The following is an 18,213-nucleotide window of genomic DNA, read 5'->3' as shown; positions in this document are numbered from 1 at the left end:
TATAGCGGGCAATCGCATCGCCAAGGTGGCTGATGCTTATACTGCACGAGTTTGGAGAACATGAACGCGTTTATACCTCAGGAACGGAAGAGTCCACTTGGTGCCCATATAAGCGTTTACTATGACCGGAGTTATACAATGTGTGATGTCAACATTACTGAATTCTAATATATCAATGTCTTCAGCTGTTAGCGCGCACTTCTCGAATGTAGCGAATGATGTCGGCAAACATCACGTGTCGAGAAGGTGTGTAAGCTTATTATTAGAAAATTATAAACGTACCTCATAAGTGTATAGTTGGACTCTGGGCAGACATGAAGTCTCAAAATGCGAGGTGCCACCGTTAAAGTGCTCGCCTCTAACTTTTTTTTTTTCGGAGGAAGGCAATGCATGCGCGTGCGACGCACGAGTGTGACATGCGCTACCTGGGTGCGCAGATGATCAAGATGATGATCGCTTGCGTGGCCGCGTTCCTCCTCTGCTGGCTCCCACTGAACCTGTTCATCGTCGTGTCGGAGCAGTACCCGTCCATCTACGACTTGAGCGGCGTCGGCTACATGTGGTTCGTCTGCCACTGGCTGGCCATGAGCCACGCCTGCTACAACCCGCTCATCTACTTCTGGATGAACGCAAAGTTCCGGGCGGGCCTGCAGGCGCTGTTCCGCTGCCTGCCGGCCACACGCCGGCGCTCCTCGTGCTTCGTGTCTACCTGCAACGTCAAGAAGGCGGCTACTTCCAACAGCAATGCTATCTGACTCAGTGCCCAAGGCGCCGCGGTGCCCGTCTCTGTGTCCCATTGCAGGTACTACGCGTCTGCGCCTACCCTCCTCTTCTCGTGCGTCACTCTGACGCCGCACTTTTCCGGAGAGCGATCGAGCAGCTGGCAAGACGCCCCGGATAGTGCGAAGCCAGAGAGGTTCGCGGCAGCTGTGGTATAGCTGGTAGACGCAGCGTATAGCTCGCAATCATCCTGTAGGCGTTGCGGCAGCTGCCGGGGGCCATCGTGCAAAATACTTGAGCGTATACGAAATGAGAGTGTACGAAATGAAATCACTTGTAAACCCCTACAGGCCAGCCATTCCCACGCCCGAAGCACACACAAATGTATACACTTCACTTGTTTCAGCACGCGCGGTGACAACTTTGCAGTGCATGAGAGCGTGCGTGTAAGTATATACATAAATACGTATAGTTTAAATCAGCGTGGAAGACGACAGCAACACGAAGAGGACACAGGACGAGCGCTATCAAGCAACTGAAGTTTATTAGGAGCAATGCACAAAAGCAATACACAATGCACGCCTTTTGTGTGCTGTTCTTAACAAACTTGAGTTGTTATAGATAGCGTTCTTCCTGTGTCATTCTCTTCGTGTTGCCGTCGTCTTCCGCACGGATATAAAGTATGCATTCATTACAACTAGCCCAACTTCGTGCGTTACACACATACTGTGCGTGCACAGCGGCGTTGAGAGGCAGGTGGAATTTAGTATATACTTGGTGAGACGACGTATCAAGCACAAACATCGTTCAAGCCTTTAGAGTCTCCCTTTCTCCCATCGTCTGACCTCAACCGAAGTGAAACGCAGACGCTTTGCCAGGGCGATATACAGTAGCATTTATGACACCAGCAGCGGTAAGCCATTTTATTGGGTTTCATGAGACCAGAGCGTCAATGTAAAACGCTGTTTCAATTCCATAATATTTTATAGTTGCTGGTATTAGATAGTAGGTACGCAATGCGGTGCGGCTATAGCAGTTCAGCGGACGCGTTCGGCGTAGCCAGCGAGGGCTTTGTTACGACGTGGAATCCAGATCGCTGAAGTCTGGCCTTGGCTGTCCATATAGTAGAATAACTGGGTAGGCGAAAAAAAGGGGAGGGCCTGGTTCTAAGCCACCGACATGACCCTACTTTCCTAAATGTGGGAACCCCAATATTCGCGCACTCGTAATTACCCTACATTAGCGTGGTGGAAGACCCGGGCAAGCGCTGTATAAAGGTGACAGTCCTTTGCATGAAGCAACAACGGCTTGGCCGTGAGCAACAAGGCTGTCTATTATTCCCCCTGCACAGAGGGGAATGTCTCGTGAGCGGCACTTTGCGAGCTGCAGTGAAAATCGATCCAGGCTGCAGGACAGGCGTGCCATAGGATGCAGAAGCCTGTTTGCCTTCTTGGAAATCCCGGACGATGGGAAGTACTTAACGCAGCGTAAATCAGTGCCATCCAGCTACAGGCGACATCTACTCGAACGAAACTGGCGCAAGGAGAAGAGCCTCTAAAAAAGGCTGTAAATTGTGTGGACTCTCCCCGAAACTAAATTTAAGTGTACTAGCAAAGCACTGTGCTGTGTATTTTTAATCAATCTGCCCGTGGCGTACCTTCCCTTTTTGCGATGGCTAACACAACATGGGCACCCACACTGAGGACATCGGAGTACGCCTTGCTTTTACCCGCGGAGCAAAGCGCATAAATTAACGCGTAATCTGCGCTAGACATTCTTCCGCACCAATCAGAGTTAGTCGCGAGCAGATTGCCGCTGTTTCTGGCACTCCCGCTGTGCAGTATGCGGCAGTTCCGTGCTGAAAAGCCAAATGGTCTCGTCATGCGTAGGTAGCACGGCGCACGAACACGCTCTGCCATTATTTTTGAAATGAGCGCAAACTTTGTTTCTGAACTGAGGCTTTCGCCACCGGCAGACGTCTAAAGGCCGCTCCGACACGCTAATTAGCAGATCAGTTATGAGTAGGATTTAATTGTGAGATCTTTGCATGCTTAAAACGTAGAACACGTTAATAGTGCCCGCGACGGAGACGCGGTTGGTCGGCTTTGACGACGTGAGGAGGAGAAAGGGTGTTGCTTGGTACAGGTAGACCTATAGCCTTGCATAAGTTGCCGGAAATCGCTCCGCCTGAACGCCACTATCAAACGCGATACGGCCTGAAACACTCCGCAGTCCAGCTGACAATACCATGGCCAGTATAACTAAAAACTATTCCAATATGTTTTTATTCCAAATCTATACCATTAGTTCTCCGTGTTAGGTCAAACTGACTCGGGTCCAGCCCATATGGGAAGGCCACGCGCCTACATGAGCGGAAACCGAGCCATTTAGTCGTATCACGGAGCGCTAATAGCGGATTTGGAATAAAAACAGATTGGAATAGCTTTTTTCATACCGGCCATGGTATCAAAATATAGTTGACACGGAGCCCAGTACTTTGTGCGTCTTCATAACCACGGCGACCCACACTGCTCGCCATTCGCTTTCCAGCCCTAGTATCACGGAGGATCTCTATGGGGGGGGGGGGGGGGGGGGGGGGGCCGAATCACCTCTCTCCTAATTATACAATGTCATCGCGGGAACAAAATATCACTTGCATTTGAGTGTCGCGCTTTCTTGCGCTTTTGTTCATCTATTATTATCTTACGTTCTACTTAAAATTCAGGGAAAGTATGTACTTTTTTGGGTTTATGAAGTAAAGAACACATATATACAGGACACGTTCACGTAAGGTATCTCCAAGTTTTGTCGTGGTGACTGCTCTCTCGAAAAGCTGTTTTAAAAGGCATTTTCGACTGTCCTCAACCAACGCCGCTGCTAGTACCGAACAGTCGCGACAAGTGAAGGTTGAACAGCGCTATATGCCGCTCTATAAGAGCCCATCTTAACGCCGCTTGAAACTAGTAATTGGCATGAAAAATCATGTTTTCATTTTGAAATGGAGGCATGTCGTCGTTGTATAACCACGAAGAGTTCGATACGTTAAGGTAATATTTCGTTTCATCACAACATGGAACAAAGTTATCAAGAACATGGAGCTGGGGAGCACAATGAGCGTGTAGGCCGTAGGAACAGGTTGTCATGTTGCACGTGACCCGGCGAGCCCTGTGCTGATCCATGAAACACAGCGACGTTGTCTCCTCCAGCGAACTCTGACGTGGCGTATCGGACCTTGGCTGATCCACTGTGAGGACCGGAAACAGGGTTTCGAAAAAGGTAAGCGCGAAGAGCTGTGCGCCACTGTATGCCGTTTCGCCGCAAGACAAGCGAGCATTTTCACTGCGCGGAAGCGTGCACGGTACGCTGGCTGTGTGACGACTCTGTTACTTTCAATCTTTCACGCTTTGCCTTCTTTGCGGCCGCCTTAAAAGCAAGGAGTTGAAGGTTAATACCGTGTGCGCGAATCCCCATCACGAGACTTCTCAAGGACTGGCGCGGTGTCCGTCAGCGGAGCGGTCATTGGCGGTGACCCTCCTGGCTGACAAAAGGTTTACAACATGTGCACGTTGCATGCCGTATAGCCACTGACTGCATGCGTGCTCGTTTTTTTCGTAGCTGCGGTAGGCATGGTCGACTGCATTGTTCATCGCAGAGACGCGGCACCTTATACCGTTGGCGTATTCGTTTGCTTACAGACACCGCTTTCACTGCCTTTCTTTCATTCGCTTTCTTTTTCTTTTCTTTTTCAGTAGGGCTCAAAAACGCACATCGGAGACGCTACGGCTTCCCACATCCTTCCTGCTTTTTTTTTCGCTTTTTTCTATCGTAACTACGGATGCTACTCAGTGGAGATAACCTCTACATCGTTGCCCGTCCCGCGCGTGCCAACTATACCGGCGGCCTTCGCCATCCTTGCAGCATTTATTTGCTTGCTCACTGTTGTTCTCTTTCTTGCTGACGTTTGATGCGTTGTTATTCTTATCCTCGTTATGTAAACGCTGTTTCTCACTTCTGCGGAAGGAATTACATGTCCCTTAAAACCACCTTTTTTCCTCCTCTCTCCCTGTCTCTCTCTCTTCTTTCCTAAAGGTATTTTTCAGCAACGTCCTTGTGCCTTTCCTTTTTTCTGCGTGTGTAGTTCATTATTTCCCACGCTTTACGCAGAAGATTTCCGCTGGGTTTACATTGACACGTGGTCCGCTGTGCCGCATGTGCTTAAAGCATAAGTTTCCCGTGGACAGAAATGATGTAATATTTTCTCACGTTCCTTGTTTCAATGCTTGGTGTTCGACGCTTGCTTTGCTCATGAAGCTGAGTTTGGTAAGTGTAATTCTGGATAATGTGTACATCTTTTATTATTACATTACCATCATTGTTTTTAATAGAGGTAGAACTGCTGTAAGTGCCTTGACGTTTTCAAAATGGTTTATTTGGATTAATTTGTGCGCATGGTTTACGACTCTTTTACAGAGCATGCTCATTGCAAGTCTCTATCCGTGTCTGCCGCATGCTGTCGCGTCGGTGTGTTCCGTATGGGACGCTTCGAAAAGTACAGCTTCGCTCACATTGCTGAGAAGAACGCCATAATTACTAAATTCACCTAACTCCTCCGATCAAAGATCTTTATTGAAAAGTCCTGTGTAAATGTATTTATTAGAAGTCTACATCGCTGTGAAAAAAAGGAAATTCTATACAACTTATTGGAACACATTCACTTAATTAGCGCTTGATACATAGCCATCTGGGAGTTTGGAATTCCTCTGGACGGCTCTACTTTTTTTATTATTTTTTTTTGCAACAGCGTAGCAGACACGTGTTTTAGTCGTAGCCTTCATCTTTACGAAAGAAAAAAGTTCAAATGGCTGTCTGCGAGAAAGCTGTTTTAAAGTTTTCTAAACACAGTGCAATATCGCAAAATTTTCGCATCGCGTCACTATTCACTCGATGGCGCTTTACTTTTTCTTGTTCTTCTTTCATTCTTTTTTTTTTGCGAGGGATATTTTTTATGCGCTGCAGAAAGTGGCGTTGTAGGTGTGTTGCCCCGAAACTTCTAAATTAATGCCTGGTGGTAAAGCTGACGCACTGCTTTTTTGTGATTACTCGTATCACTCATTATATGGTGCAATAATTAAAGTCGAAAAATGTAGCAATTATTGCACTTTAGAAGGAATGTCTCTTTTCATGTGCGCTGAGCGCCCCGATTGAAGCCTTTAGGGTCCGTGACAAATTTGATGAACTGAGGGGCCTCGGTTAACAAACGTCTAAAAAAATTAAAAGAAACTTGTATCCTTTGAAAACAGTATAAAAAATGCCTTATTACCAGAAAAGGGTAGGAATAAACATTTTATTTAGATAGCGGGCTGAGGTTATTGCGGGTGAAGCCCTATTCCAGGGCCCAACTGGCTCTAGCGGCTCATTCGGCCTGGTCCAAGGTTGCCTGGTGGCTTCTCAGGTCCAGCCGAGCGAGTCGCGCCTCCCACGACTTTTCAAATTCGTTGCGTGTGACGAGGGGTGAGTTACTCTCTGCTGGTTTTTGTTTGCAACGCTAAGTGATATGTTTGAGGGTTAGTGCAAAAAAGAAAATCAACAGACTTCAGTCATTTCTGTGGTTTTAAACTCTTCTACTAGATCAGTTACTTCCCGCGGCTCTCACCAACGCTCTTGCTTTGGGAAAAACGCCTGCAATACTGCACGAACTCCTTGAACTGTGTGCAGTGCCGACGACAACGATTGCCCACATGACGGTGTCATTTCGTTGACTGACATACAAGAGAGCGAAAAGTCGCATTTGATATAAATGTTGGCTAGCACTGCTATACGCTGGAAGACGGGCTGCGGACGACTGCTGTATCGCTCACAAGCGATGCTGCGTGAGCGTATTACGTCCTGTTGCCTTGGAAATGCGTGCACAGACGCCACTACTCTCCGAGCATATCTGTGTTTGTAGGTGCATGTGCTGCTTGCGTGTTAATTTGGCACTGTGTACACTATATTTATCACCCTGCGCCTAAAGCGGCATGCCAGGAGACCATCCAGGCGCCAGATTCTCCAGATCATAAATCTCCAGATTCTCATTAAAAATCAGCATTTCTTTCTCCGAGTGCGCGTCCAAGTCTGCCAATTCCACATTGTAGATAAGCTTCAGCGCTTGACAACAAAACAAACTCCTGAGCGCGGAGGATGCGCGATAGTCCAGCGGTCAGCGCATCCGGCTCTCAACGGGCATCCGGAACTCATTTCACACTGTCGCAGTGGCATGAGTGCCATTTCCGGTGGTACGCAAAGTTTCATTCCATTTCGACATAGAGTAAGCGTGAGGCTGAGGGTAAAGAGTGGTTGAGGGCGAGAGGCAGCATGACGAAGACGGCACGATTACGACGGTGGCGTAAAGGAGCAAACAGAACGTGCGCTGTTATGAAGTCTCAACAGCGTTCTCAGTTATACAGCGACAACAACAAAAATCTGCAGACCAGCAATTCCTCCTGCTCTGGACACATTTACTGTGACACTATTTACTTTACCAATGTCCCCAAATTCGTGCGAGAGAGAGAGAGAGAAAAGGATGCATGGAAAGCCAGGGAGGTTAACCAGAGGTAGTTCCAGTTGGCTACCCTGCACGGGGGCAAGGATTACGAGGATAAAGAAAGAAAAAGAGTGGAAGGGGTAGATAGAGAACGAGAGACAAGCACAAACAAACCGCGTTTACTATAGAGCGGTAGGAGACGGCATCCTTAAAGTGTATCGTGAAAGCCTGTAGACCGCAGGAACCTTAGTAACGCGAGTAAGGCCTTCAGCGCGGTTGTTCTTTGGAAGCACTCCCCTAAAGCTTTTAGTTCTGAAAGTGGACGGCTGTCCAACTGGTCCAGCACTCTGCACATCACTTGTCCCTGGCACTATACAACGGGCAGACACAGATATTGTGTGCAAGCGTCTCATCGCTGCTGCATGTGTCGCACGTGGAGCTCTTGGCCATTCCAAGAATGAAGGCATACGAGTTCGTAAATGCAACGCCTAGCCACAGACGGTGCAGCATGGTCAGTTCACGTCGTGGTAACCCAGGTGGTAGATGCATCCGTATAACCGGAGACAACGAACGCAAACGGCACATGGTGAAAATGTTCGAGTCCCACAGGGGCAACGTACATTCACGGAACATCAATCACAGCCCAGCCGCAGTGTCTCTTCGCGAAAGCGGAACCAAGACAACTTGACCATTTTCATGTGCGGATCGGGCGGCTTCGGTGGTGTGGTCATTCCCGCTGATGTTGTAATATCCTGGAAGCAATTGAAAGGTTATGTTGTGTCCCTTGTCATGGCTACGATTATATACCTGTGGATTTTCTGAGGCCAGCTGTTATTATTTATTTATTTATTTCACAATAACCCTAAAGGCCCTCTAGGGAGGGTATTACATAGGGTACATGTTACATAGGAGAGGTGAACAGTGCGTAATGTAAATACAATGGAAAAACAAAACTGGGAAAAGATTAATTACAGTGCATCAACGTACAAACACAAAAAAATAATGATAGTTATCAGTACAGGAACTCTAAATGGTTTGTACAAAATGTGACACTGTCGTGGAAGCTTGGTTAACGGCGCATTAACAAACAAAAAAATAAAAAATAAATATGTTTACAAATCAGAGAGTCAGACGTGATATATAAGGTATTCATGTTACTGCGTAGAGCGTCTGTAAATTTTAAGGCATTTGTTTCGGTGACAATGTGCGATGGCAGATTATTCCATTCTTTCGAGGTGCGAGGTATGAATGACTGACCAAATGCGAGGGAATGACACATTATGCATTTAACTTTGCAAGAATGATCCCGACGCGGAAAAATGACTGAGGGTTTACGCATGAACTCGTTATGAAGGGATACGTGATAGTAGAGCTTATGGAATAGTGTTAAACGAGATATATTACGGCGAAGTGACAAGGCTTCAAGTTCGGCGCGATTTTTTAATGCTGTTATACTTGTTTCTCGTGAATAATCTGAAAAGATGAAGCGTACAGCACGGTTCTGCAGGGCTTCTAAGTCAGTTATTAGGTATGCTTGATGGGGATCCCATATGGCTGATGCGTACTCTATTTTAGGGCGTATTAGTGTTGTGTATGCCAATTTGCGTAAGTGTACGGGAGCTTGTTTGAGGTTACGTTTAAGGAAACCAAGCGAACGGTTTGCAGAAGCGAGGATATGGTTAATGTGATTATTCCACGTCAAGTTAGGGGTTAAGTGTACGCCAAGATATTTGTAGCTGGAAACTTGCTCAACAAGGCTGTTGTTTAAGATGTAAGATGTTGATGTTCGGGGCGCCTGATTAGTAAAAGACATGAATTTAGTTTTAGTAAGATTTAGAGGCATTAGCCAAGTTGAACACCATACGTTTATTGCGTTTAGGTCAGCTTGAAGAATGTCGTGATCATAGTTAGAGTGAATATTACGATATATGACGCAATCATCAGCAAATAGTCTGATATTGGATTTGATGCCGTCTGGTAGATCATTAATATAAATTAGAAAAAGTAGGGGCCCAAGCACACTTCCCTGTGGTACACCAGATGTTACGGGTACTAGAGATGAGTTGTGATTGTTAACCGATGTAAATTGCATTCTGTTAGAAAGAAAGTCTTTTATCCATATTACAACAGTAGAGTCAATGTTCAGCTGTGTAAGTTTGTGAATAAGTCGACGATGAGGGACACGGTCGAATGCTTTTGAATAATCTAGGAATACGGCATCTACTTGAATTCCGGTGTCTACTGATGAATGTATGTGGTGAATAAAACCAGCGAGCTGAGTGTCACATGAATAGCCTCTGCGAAAACCGTGCTGTTGCTTATATATGAGGTTATGTTCTTCAAGATAGTTAATGACCTGGGAATGTATGATATGTTCGATTAATTTACAAATGTTACTTGTTAAAGAAATTGGTCGATAGTTAAGCGGTGAAGAACGATCCCCAGACTTGAAAAATGGCACTACCTTAGCCACCTTCCATTCGTGAGGGATAACGCCTGTTGATAGTGATTGTGAAAATAAGGCGGACAGTACTGGAAAGATGCTTGGGGCAATATTTTTTTAGAATTGTCTTATTTAAGCCAGTATTATCAGCAGAAGATGAAATCTTAAGATTAGTGAGGAGAGAATAAATTCCAGAATCGGTAATTATTATTTCCGGCATAAACGAATCAGTGCGAGTCATGGTGGCTAACGGTTCCAAACATTCGCGCGTGAATACCGATGAAAAGGTTTCATTCAGTAGTTCGGAACAATCCGTGTCAGTTAACGCTGCGTCGTCATGATCAGTAAGGACGATGTCAGAATTATGCTTGGGATTAATGACACGCCAAAAGCGCCGAGGGTTAGTTGTTAACATCGATGACAGGTCCCGTTTATTCTCAGGTTCATTGGGTTCGTGGCGCATTGGGCTTTGTATGCACTGAAGGGCTGCCTTGCAGTCACTAAAGAATGTCCATTGTTGCGGTGGTTCCTGATTAATGAAATCAAGTGCAGCATGGAGTGCCGCAAGTTCTACACCCGTCGATGTGGTCACACATGAAGTTCTTAATTTGATTTCTTCAGATGTTGCGGGCATGATGACTGCAGCAGCAGAGCGGTTGAGCTTTACCGAACCACCTGTGTAGACATCTCGCTGGCATCTGTGCACGTTGTGAATGTTTTCCAAAGTTGCTTGCTTCAAAGCTTTCGACGGCGCTCCAGCTTTCTTTTTGATGCCCGGAATTGTCAATTGCACTTGCGGCCGGTGCAGACACCACAATGGGTCTGATAATCGTGTAGCAGGCGTAAATTGTGATGCCAAGTAGGACTGATGTCTTACAATACGTTTGTCAAATGTCAAATGTGACCCCTTTGCTGGCAAGCAAGCAAGATGGTGTGAGGGAATCCGCGTCAGGCGTCGGATGTGTGCTCTCAGGACATCTGCAGCAATGTAAACTGTCAAAGGAGCGTCTCTGGCAATGGCCACTGTCACAATCGATGACGTAGTTTCTGGGAGACCGAGGCAAGTTCTGAGTGCTTGGGCTTGCACATTCTGGAGTCTGCCGATATTTGCAGTGCAAGTATTTCCTAGTAGAAGTAAGCTGGTACCGCAGGAAGCCCAAAAATAGAATTTATATAGTTGCAACATTGATGGTACACTGTTGCGCCCCAGGATTTCCCGCCAAGAAAAGCGTGAAGGTCCACAATGGCGGCCAAACGCTTTGTCATGTACGAGACGTGAGGGCCACAAGACAAGTCTCTATCAATGATGACACACAAAAAACGGTGCGTTCATCTGTATGGTACAGTTTGGTCATTAATTCGCAAAGCATACGCGGCCAGAGCTTTGCGAGTAAATGCAACGAGTGCGCACTTCTCAGGTGAAAGCTCCAGGCCTTGCCTTCTTAGGTATGTTGACACGGTCGTTGAAGATTTCTGAAGTCATGCGCCGACTTGTACACATGTCACTCCTGAAGCCCATATGCAAATGTCGTCTTCATATACGGAGAGCTGTACGGTTTGCAGTAACGAATCAAATTTGTGCAAAATTCCTGCAATACCATGCAGCCTCCCAACTGTGTGCAACGACGACATGACGGTGGTGTGGCAACCATGGCAGCAGTTTGACTTTACTCATCGTTGACCGACAAAAACAGTGAGCAATCTTTGCGAGGCGAACGTTGTCTGGCGAGCTAAAAGCCGCGCTGTACGTCTGTTGAACCATGTGCAAGCTATGTACGTACATGGCGCACAGGCACCACCGCTCTTCGCGTCTTTATCGCGAGTTAACGCTACAAACACCACACAGATTTCGAAGTGCGGGAAATGTGCTCCATAACTTAGGCAAAATTTGGCAGTTTCACCCCAATGGCAGAGCGTTGACAGCGATAGCAAGGATTATTATTGCGCTTGAATTCCTTGGATATTGTTCTAACTATACGCGGATGCGACGTGTTGGCGCGATGCAGCACGCAAGGCAACTCCTTCTTGGCAAAAGAAACAACGCCCTGGCGCCTGGAGCTACTAGGTATCTCTCAACGTTGGCGTGATGAGCGTCACCAGTAGCTTTGCAGGCGTTGCACCTCGATGAGACCTATGGGATACCGTCGGCTTTAGTAAGCGCCCAGTGAAATAGCAGATAACGTTAGTTTGAAGTTTACTGCTCAGACCAGAACATACACACAGCACCTCAGCAAGAACGCTAGTGTGCTTCTAAGTATAGGTGCTCACAACGCATGTCAGCAGCAGGAGGCAGAATGCTGCCCTTGCTTTGCCACCGAGGTGATTGAGCGTAGCGTTGACGATGCGTCCACTTCGCTTCGTCGTTGTTGCAGCCACACGCACTCGGCGTCTCTGGAGGCCCTCTAATCCTCCGCGCGCAAGTGCCATCAGCGAGACAGCACGACAACGGCAGCAGGGCCGATGGCGTGAACGTGCCTCGAGTATCCGTCTAGTTGCTATCACCATTGGGGGCGAGGAGTTACGGGGTCGCCATCTGTCGGAAGCGCCTCCCTCGCGTAGTATGAGGGAACACGCGGCGCGCTCCTCATGGGTTTGGCTTACGGCGCTTAATAAAAACACCAACGCGGCAGCCCTCCTGTACATTTCTGTAAGTACTCTCAAAACGAGGGAACATTATTACTGTCGAAATAATAACCTTGGGCAGACTGAAAGCACAAAATCGTTTACAGACGCTATCTCTTTACCGAATATGTACAGTGCAAGCCATTGCGCGCGGTCGCCGCGATGGAGTCTCCCGAATCGGCTTCTTGCGTGAAAGATTGGCAATCGCTGAGCGCAAAGTATGTGAAATATGTTCTTATAGTGGGCGGTCTGTATAACCAAATGGCGCATAACAGAATGAAGCCTCAATGCATGCAGCGATCGCACGGGTTCGCGGCGACCGACTGCGCGTCTGCATGTATGTCCGCGCACAATGTTTAGCTTTCACTGAGAGCGTTTTCGCACCGCGCTGTGAGCATTAGGCCGCAGCATATGAGCATTTGACAGTCCACAAGCAACCATTGTTGCGTGGACGTTATAAGAGCGGTTCAAAGACAACATCGTTTCAACAAGGGACTTCAACGCCTACGGCGACTGTGATGTGCCGTCGTGACGATTCAATATTTCTTTTTCTTCTAAATTCTTGGACGTTTCAATACTATTTCTAAAGTTGCGTCGCACTGTATGCAGTCAGCGGGCGATTTCGCGCTGCTTCTTTTTCGTAATTCAGTGCGTTAATTCATAACACAAACATGACCATATACCATGCATTTATTTAATGTGCTTCTTACCACTCCTTTCCATTCCAGTGACCGTGCCAGTGTCTAGCATCAATAAGGTCAGAGACCAAACCGTCGTGACATTAGCCTGGCAGGAAGCGCGGGCGAACGTCTCAGTGCGCGTTTTCTGCTACTCACCGAACATCGCAGTCCTGGCGCCGTAGCAGAAATATTCCTCGCGTCTGTGCTTGCTGCATACCCGAGTTGTAGCCGATGGCTGTTTGCTGGTTCTAAGTTTCGCGAGCCAAGCTTCACGCAGCTTCTTGTCTTGCGGCTACGTGTGAATAAGGCTGACACCGGGCTGCGTTGCGTACGTCCGGCACTGCGGCACCGAGCAGTAGCCTACCATGCTGCACGCCTCCAAAGGCAGCTACTACCTATTATGGTGATTTCAAATGCTATAAAGGAGACACCCAAGGCGGGAAAAGCCTCACCACTTAATAATTTTTATTATGGGGTTTAACGTGCCAAAACCACTCTCTGATTACGAGGCACGCCGTAGTGGAGGACTCCGGAAATTTCGACCACCTGGGGTTCTTTAACGTGCACCTAAATCTAAGTACACGGGTGTTTTCGCATTTCGCCCCCATCGAAATGCGGCAGCCGTGGCCGGGATTTCACCACTTAATCAGAACCGCAGTTCAGATTGGATTTAAACTTTCGTTTTCAGCTCCCTTCGGCGCTTCCAAAGCAGCCGACGCGGCCGCTGCGTCCACGTGATCTCTCATGCACGTCACGCCGACGGTGGCGCCAACTTTTCCAGTGGTGGAGCTCGCTCCCAATAATCAGTAGAAAAAGAAAGAAGCTCCGTAGCTCAGGAATCAGCGCGCCCGCCTGCCAACTACACGTTTTCGCATTGGCATAAGTTCAATTGGCAAGGTTTCGCTTAACTTCACCCATATGGTAAGGCTGAAGAGAGGTAGGATGACGACGGCGCATGCACTAACGACGATACGCCTGCAGCATGACGCTAGTGTAAGAGGCGGTCGACAGAGAAAACCCAGTTTCGAGTTCAGTAAAGGAAAATTGCAGTTTTGCCCGAAAGGCGAAACATTGATTGCGATTGCACATTAATAAACAGCTACGCATACGCAGTAAGATTAGTAGTTTTATTAGCTCTATAAACTGCTGTAAACATTAGCTTACTAAATTGACAAGCTTGGTGCCACGCGCGCACAAGCAAACGTGAAGACATCTCACTCGCTGAACGCGGACGCTTACTGTCATAACGTTTGCGTGATGAAGAGCGGCAGCAGCGACGAGGCGAATTCTCCTTAGTGCTAGGTGCCTCTCGCTTCAACGCGATCTACGCGCGGAAAAACAGAGCACACGAAGCCATCAGCTATATCAGGTCGGCTAGCCTTCGAACCCACCGCAGATTACCGCCAAGACGCGCGAGGCCGCGCCATGAGCAGCCGCGACCGGAGTAGAAGCACAGACTCGCGCTCCCCTGCCCCTACCCCTCCTAGCGCACGTACCCGCCCTCCTCCCCTTCCGCGCGCGAGAAGGCGCCGCCGCTCCAAACCATTATCCTTCTCGGCTCACCCTCATGTTTTCCTTCGCATCTACAGCATATATACAGTGCGCGGCTGCGATCTTATCGCACTTGGACTTGATACACATCACGACGTCGAAGATGACTAAATTTGCCTGAAGTGTCCACATAATTGCTATCGCAATAAAAATAACACCAGACTTTAGCAATCTCTTCGGCTCCGAACTCACTCTACGACTTAATTACTGCCCCCACTTCCCGTCCTCAACTTTGTGCAAAGTCCGTCAACTGCTTGCGACGATATTGACGATGACAGCGGTACGAAGATGTCGACGGCATCGACAACAGTGGCTACATGACAACGGCACAACCGCGACAGAAGCGTATACAGGGGTGGCTCTATAGGAGGGCAAAGGAGGGCCAACCCCACAAAATTTCCTGCTGCACCCCCCTCCCCATCGCTCCCCTCCTACAAGGGCCTTTCTGCACCTCCAATAAAATTGGAGAATCTTACTTGCACCGCCCTCTCCCTCTCGCTCAACATAAAAATCCTGGTGCTGCCCCTGTAGCGGCGGCGTGTCGACACTTCCTTGACTGATATTCAAGAAGGCGAAGAACCGCCTCTGGAAGATACTGCGCTGACTGCTCCCCTAAAAGCAGCGTTGCGAACGAATGCTGCATCCGCATTTCCTGCTGTTGCTTCCAAAATGCATGCACATCCGCCACCACTCTCAAAGTCTGCGCTGCGCACGCTACAAACCCCGCACAAATAACGAAGCGCAGATGCTCAATAGCTGTCATTAGTGTTGCCCGTTTTCAGCTGCACATTGACGATGCTTGGCAAAGTCTTGTTCATCGCCATCTCACCAGGCCGAAGCTGAAGATGAGGAGGTGGATGAGAAAAGTGGCCTGACATCAACTTCGGCACGATGTAGACGACAGGATGGCGGCAGCGGCATGATGACGAAGCCTGCCTCTGCTTTTTCAACATGCTGAGATTGGTGGTCGAGCAGCCGATCAACGAAGCTTGACGGCGAGAAAAGCAGTGCCCAGAAAGCCACAGTGACCTGGCGCGTTTTGTACACACTTGCGATGACAGGGTAATATTGTAGCAGCATACGAGTAGCACTCAATGTGGCAGTTTTGTCCCGTGCAAAATAACAGACATCCCACAGAAAAATTGAGGCCTACATATCAAAGCGCCCCACGAGTATTGCTGTGAAGTCTACAGATCCGTGTGAACATAGCATATTGAAATATCCAGGGCCCGTGTTAATAAAAAAAAACTGTTTTACGCTATTACGTCCGCTAATGGCGTCCGCTCTTACTGCCTATATCGCCGCAGTGATCGCCTTGTTACCACGCTTATCTTCATAATAAGTGACCGGCACCCAAAAGCCGGCCAATAAATTAATGTTTTTTCGCAACGTTTCGGGATACGAACCTTATGCTTTACTTTGCGCGCAGAGTCATGCTTCCGATTTTGTAAACACTTCTTGCTCTAAAATGACCAATGGTTTTCTCTATATTACTCAAGAAATTCACGCATTTATTCCTCAGGAACATGCTAAACGCAGTGGGCTGTTACACAAATGTTTCTCATGACTCTGCTTTATTACTGCCAAGCTACGCAGTCCATCTTGAGCTGCGATGCAATGTCACAAATCGCCACACCAAGAAGCTTGGAGATACATGGTCGATTTGGCATCCGCTAAAAAAAAAGAAAAAGAACGGTTACAATTTATGGCTAGCATATAACATACGAAGCCATTTTTTTTTTCAATATATCCGTCTGCAGTTTTACTGAAATCGCCAGCTTTTCCGGAAGAGTTGTCGATACATTTTCTTCTCAGTTCAAACCTTCCGTCTCGCTTTTCCTGGCCGGACAGCTCTCACGTCTCGAAGCAACGCGTACGGTGCACGTAACCTGCCTGACAAGTTATTGATGTGCAGCTGAGTAACTTATTGATCTTTCATGTAACGAGAATATTCTGTGTGCAACTGTAAGTTGAAGTGACACGCACGACCAGCCCTACCAGTTCAGGCACCGTTGTACAGATTTAGCCCGAAAGATAACGGACGAAGATATGTACTTCATCGCCGACATCAGTTCTCACTATTCCCTACAATTTACTCACCTGCTCGCGCTATCAACCACTCAGTCAGACAATCAAGCAACCAATTCGTCAATGAAACTGCGATAGAGAAAGCCGAGAAAAGCACGCGGGGAAGAGAGCGGCGGCATTTGGGGGTGTGTAGGCGTGGCTGTAGCTTCGAAATACGTAGTTATGCTGTAACGAGTAACTCGTACGTCCAATGTGCGTCAATAACCAATGCGAGAAATGCAGACTTTGCTGTCTCTGTGTACTTACTTGGTAATTGTATTTTCTTCATCACCCGCTCTGTGGCACGCGCGCCCGCACCACATTCGTGCATTTCAACTCTTCGTGCATTTCAAAATAAAAAGGCGCAGTTTCGTCCGAAAAACGAAGCATCGATTACGATAGAAAATCAGTGGACAACTATATAAAGTAAGGATAGCAGTTTTATGGGCCGTATAAACTTGTAAACCTAGGCATACTAACTAAATTAACAAGCATGGTGTCACGTACGCACATGCAAACATGAACACATCTCACTCGATGACCGCGAAAACTCGCTGTCAAAACGCTACAATGAGGAAGTGCGGCAGCAGCAGCGAGCAAACTGGCCTTCGTGCTGCTTCCCGCATCAACGCGAACTAATTCGCGAAAACACAGCGCATGCACGGGCGGACTCTGTCCCCGTCGCAGATGGCTTTCAAGATACAGCGGCTCGGGCGCGCGCGCGGCCGCCCGTAGTAGAACCCCCTTCCCTGCCCTCTCCCCTGAGCCTTCTGCGCGACGGAAGACGGTGCGCTTCCTCCCCGCTTTCCGCCCTTTCGTGCGCAAGATCAAGCCGCGATCGCCAGCTCACTCTCGCACGCTTTCACTTGCACGTACAGCATATGGCGCATGGCGACGATTTTAACGCCCTTCACAACTTTATACGGAACCTCACGGCGACACCGACGGCAGAAATGCGCTTGGAGTGTCCATATAATTGCTGTCCATATAAAAAACAACGATCTGCAGGAAGCTCATCTTGAAACATTGTCATTTGTGCCTGAAATTAGGCTCGTCCCGCGTTTCTTTTTCTTTTTCTATTTCGTTCAAACGTATCACTGCTCGCTCGCACATGCGCGTAAAAATATAATCCATTTGTCCAAAAGTTTCGCTTCCAACGGACAATGTTCGCATTATTAACATCGTATTAGGTTTTGCCCCTCAGCGATATAGTGTGCTACCATTTTGTAAGATCTCTTTGTCGTGGAGGCGCACGAAGTAAATCATGCTGGGTCATAAACCTATACGTCATTTGCCTTGATGCCCTCTTCTGTTCCTTTCTTGGTCTTTTTTTATGAAGCCGCGAAATTCAGCGCATGCAAAAGAAAACAATAAGAAACGTGACGTTCTACTGTTGATGGGCGCTGCTCCTTCGTTACGAAAGGCCATTTAGATATCGACAAATTGTGTGGCTGACAATCAAGAGGTCTTCAACCCATTCATTTCTTCACCTCAAATTAACTTTTGGACTTTTGTAAAGTGGTGAGAGCATCTGCTGTGCGCTGCAACAGTCCGCAAAATTCACGCACTGCCAGAGTTAGATTTTCATTTGTTAAGTTGCATATAGA

The 18,213-nt window shown here is 47.7% G+C and overlaps 1 protein-coding gene across 1 annotated transcript; it reads left to right on the top strand.

Moving 5' to 3' along the window:
- Window positions 1–416: 416 nt before the first annotated feature.
- Window positions 417–784, top strand: LOC142577944 (RYamide receptor-like). The gene has a single exon (XM_075687404.1). The coding sequence runs from the start codon at window positions 417–419 to the stop codon at window positions 753–755; it is 339 nt and encodes a 112-aa protein (XP_075543519.1). The 3' UTR covers window positions 756–784.
- Window positions 785–18,213: the final 17,429 nt, after the last annotated feature.

Source organism: Dermacentor variabilis, chromosome 1 (genome assembly GCF_050947875.1).
Source record: "Dermacentor variabilis isolate Ectoservices chromosome 1, ASM5094787v1, whole genome shotgun sequence".
Taxonomy (NCBI): domain Eukaryota; kingdom Metazoa; phylum Arthropoda; class Arachnida; order Ixodida; family Ixodidae; genus Dermacentor; species Dermacentor variabilis.
The sequence above is the reverse complement of the archived record's forward strand: the minus strand, read 5'-3'. Positions and strand labels throughout refer to the sequence as shown.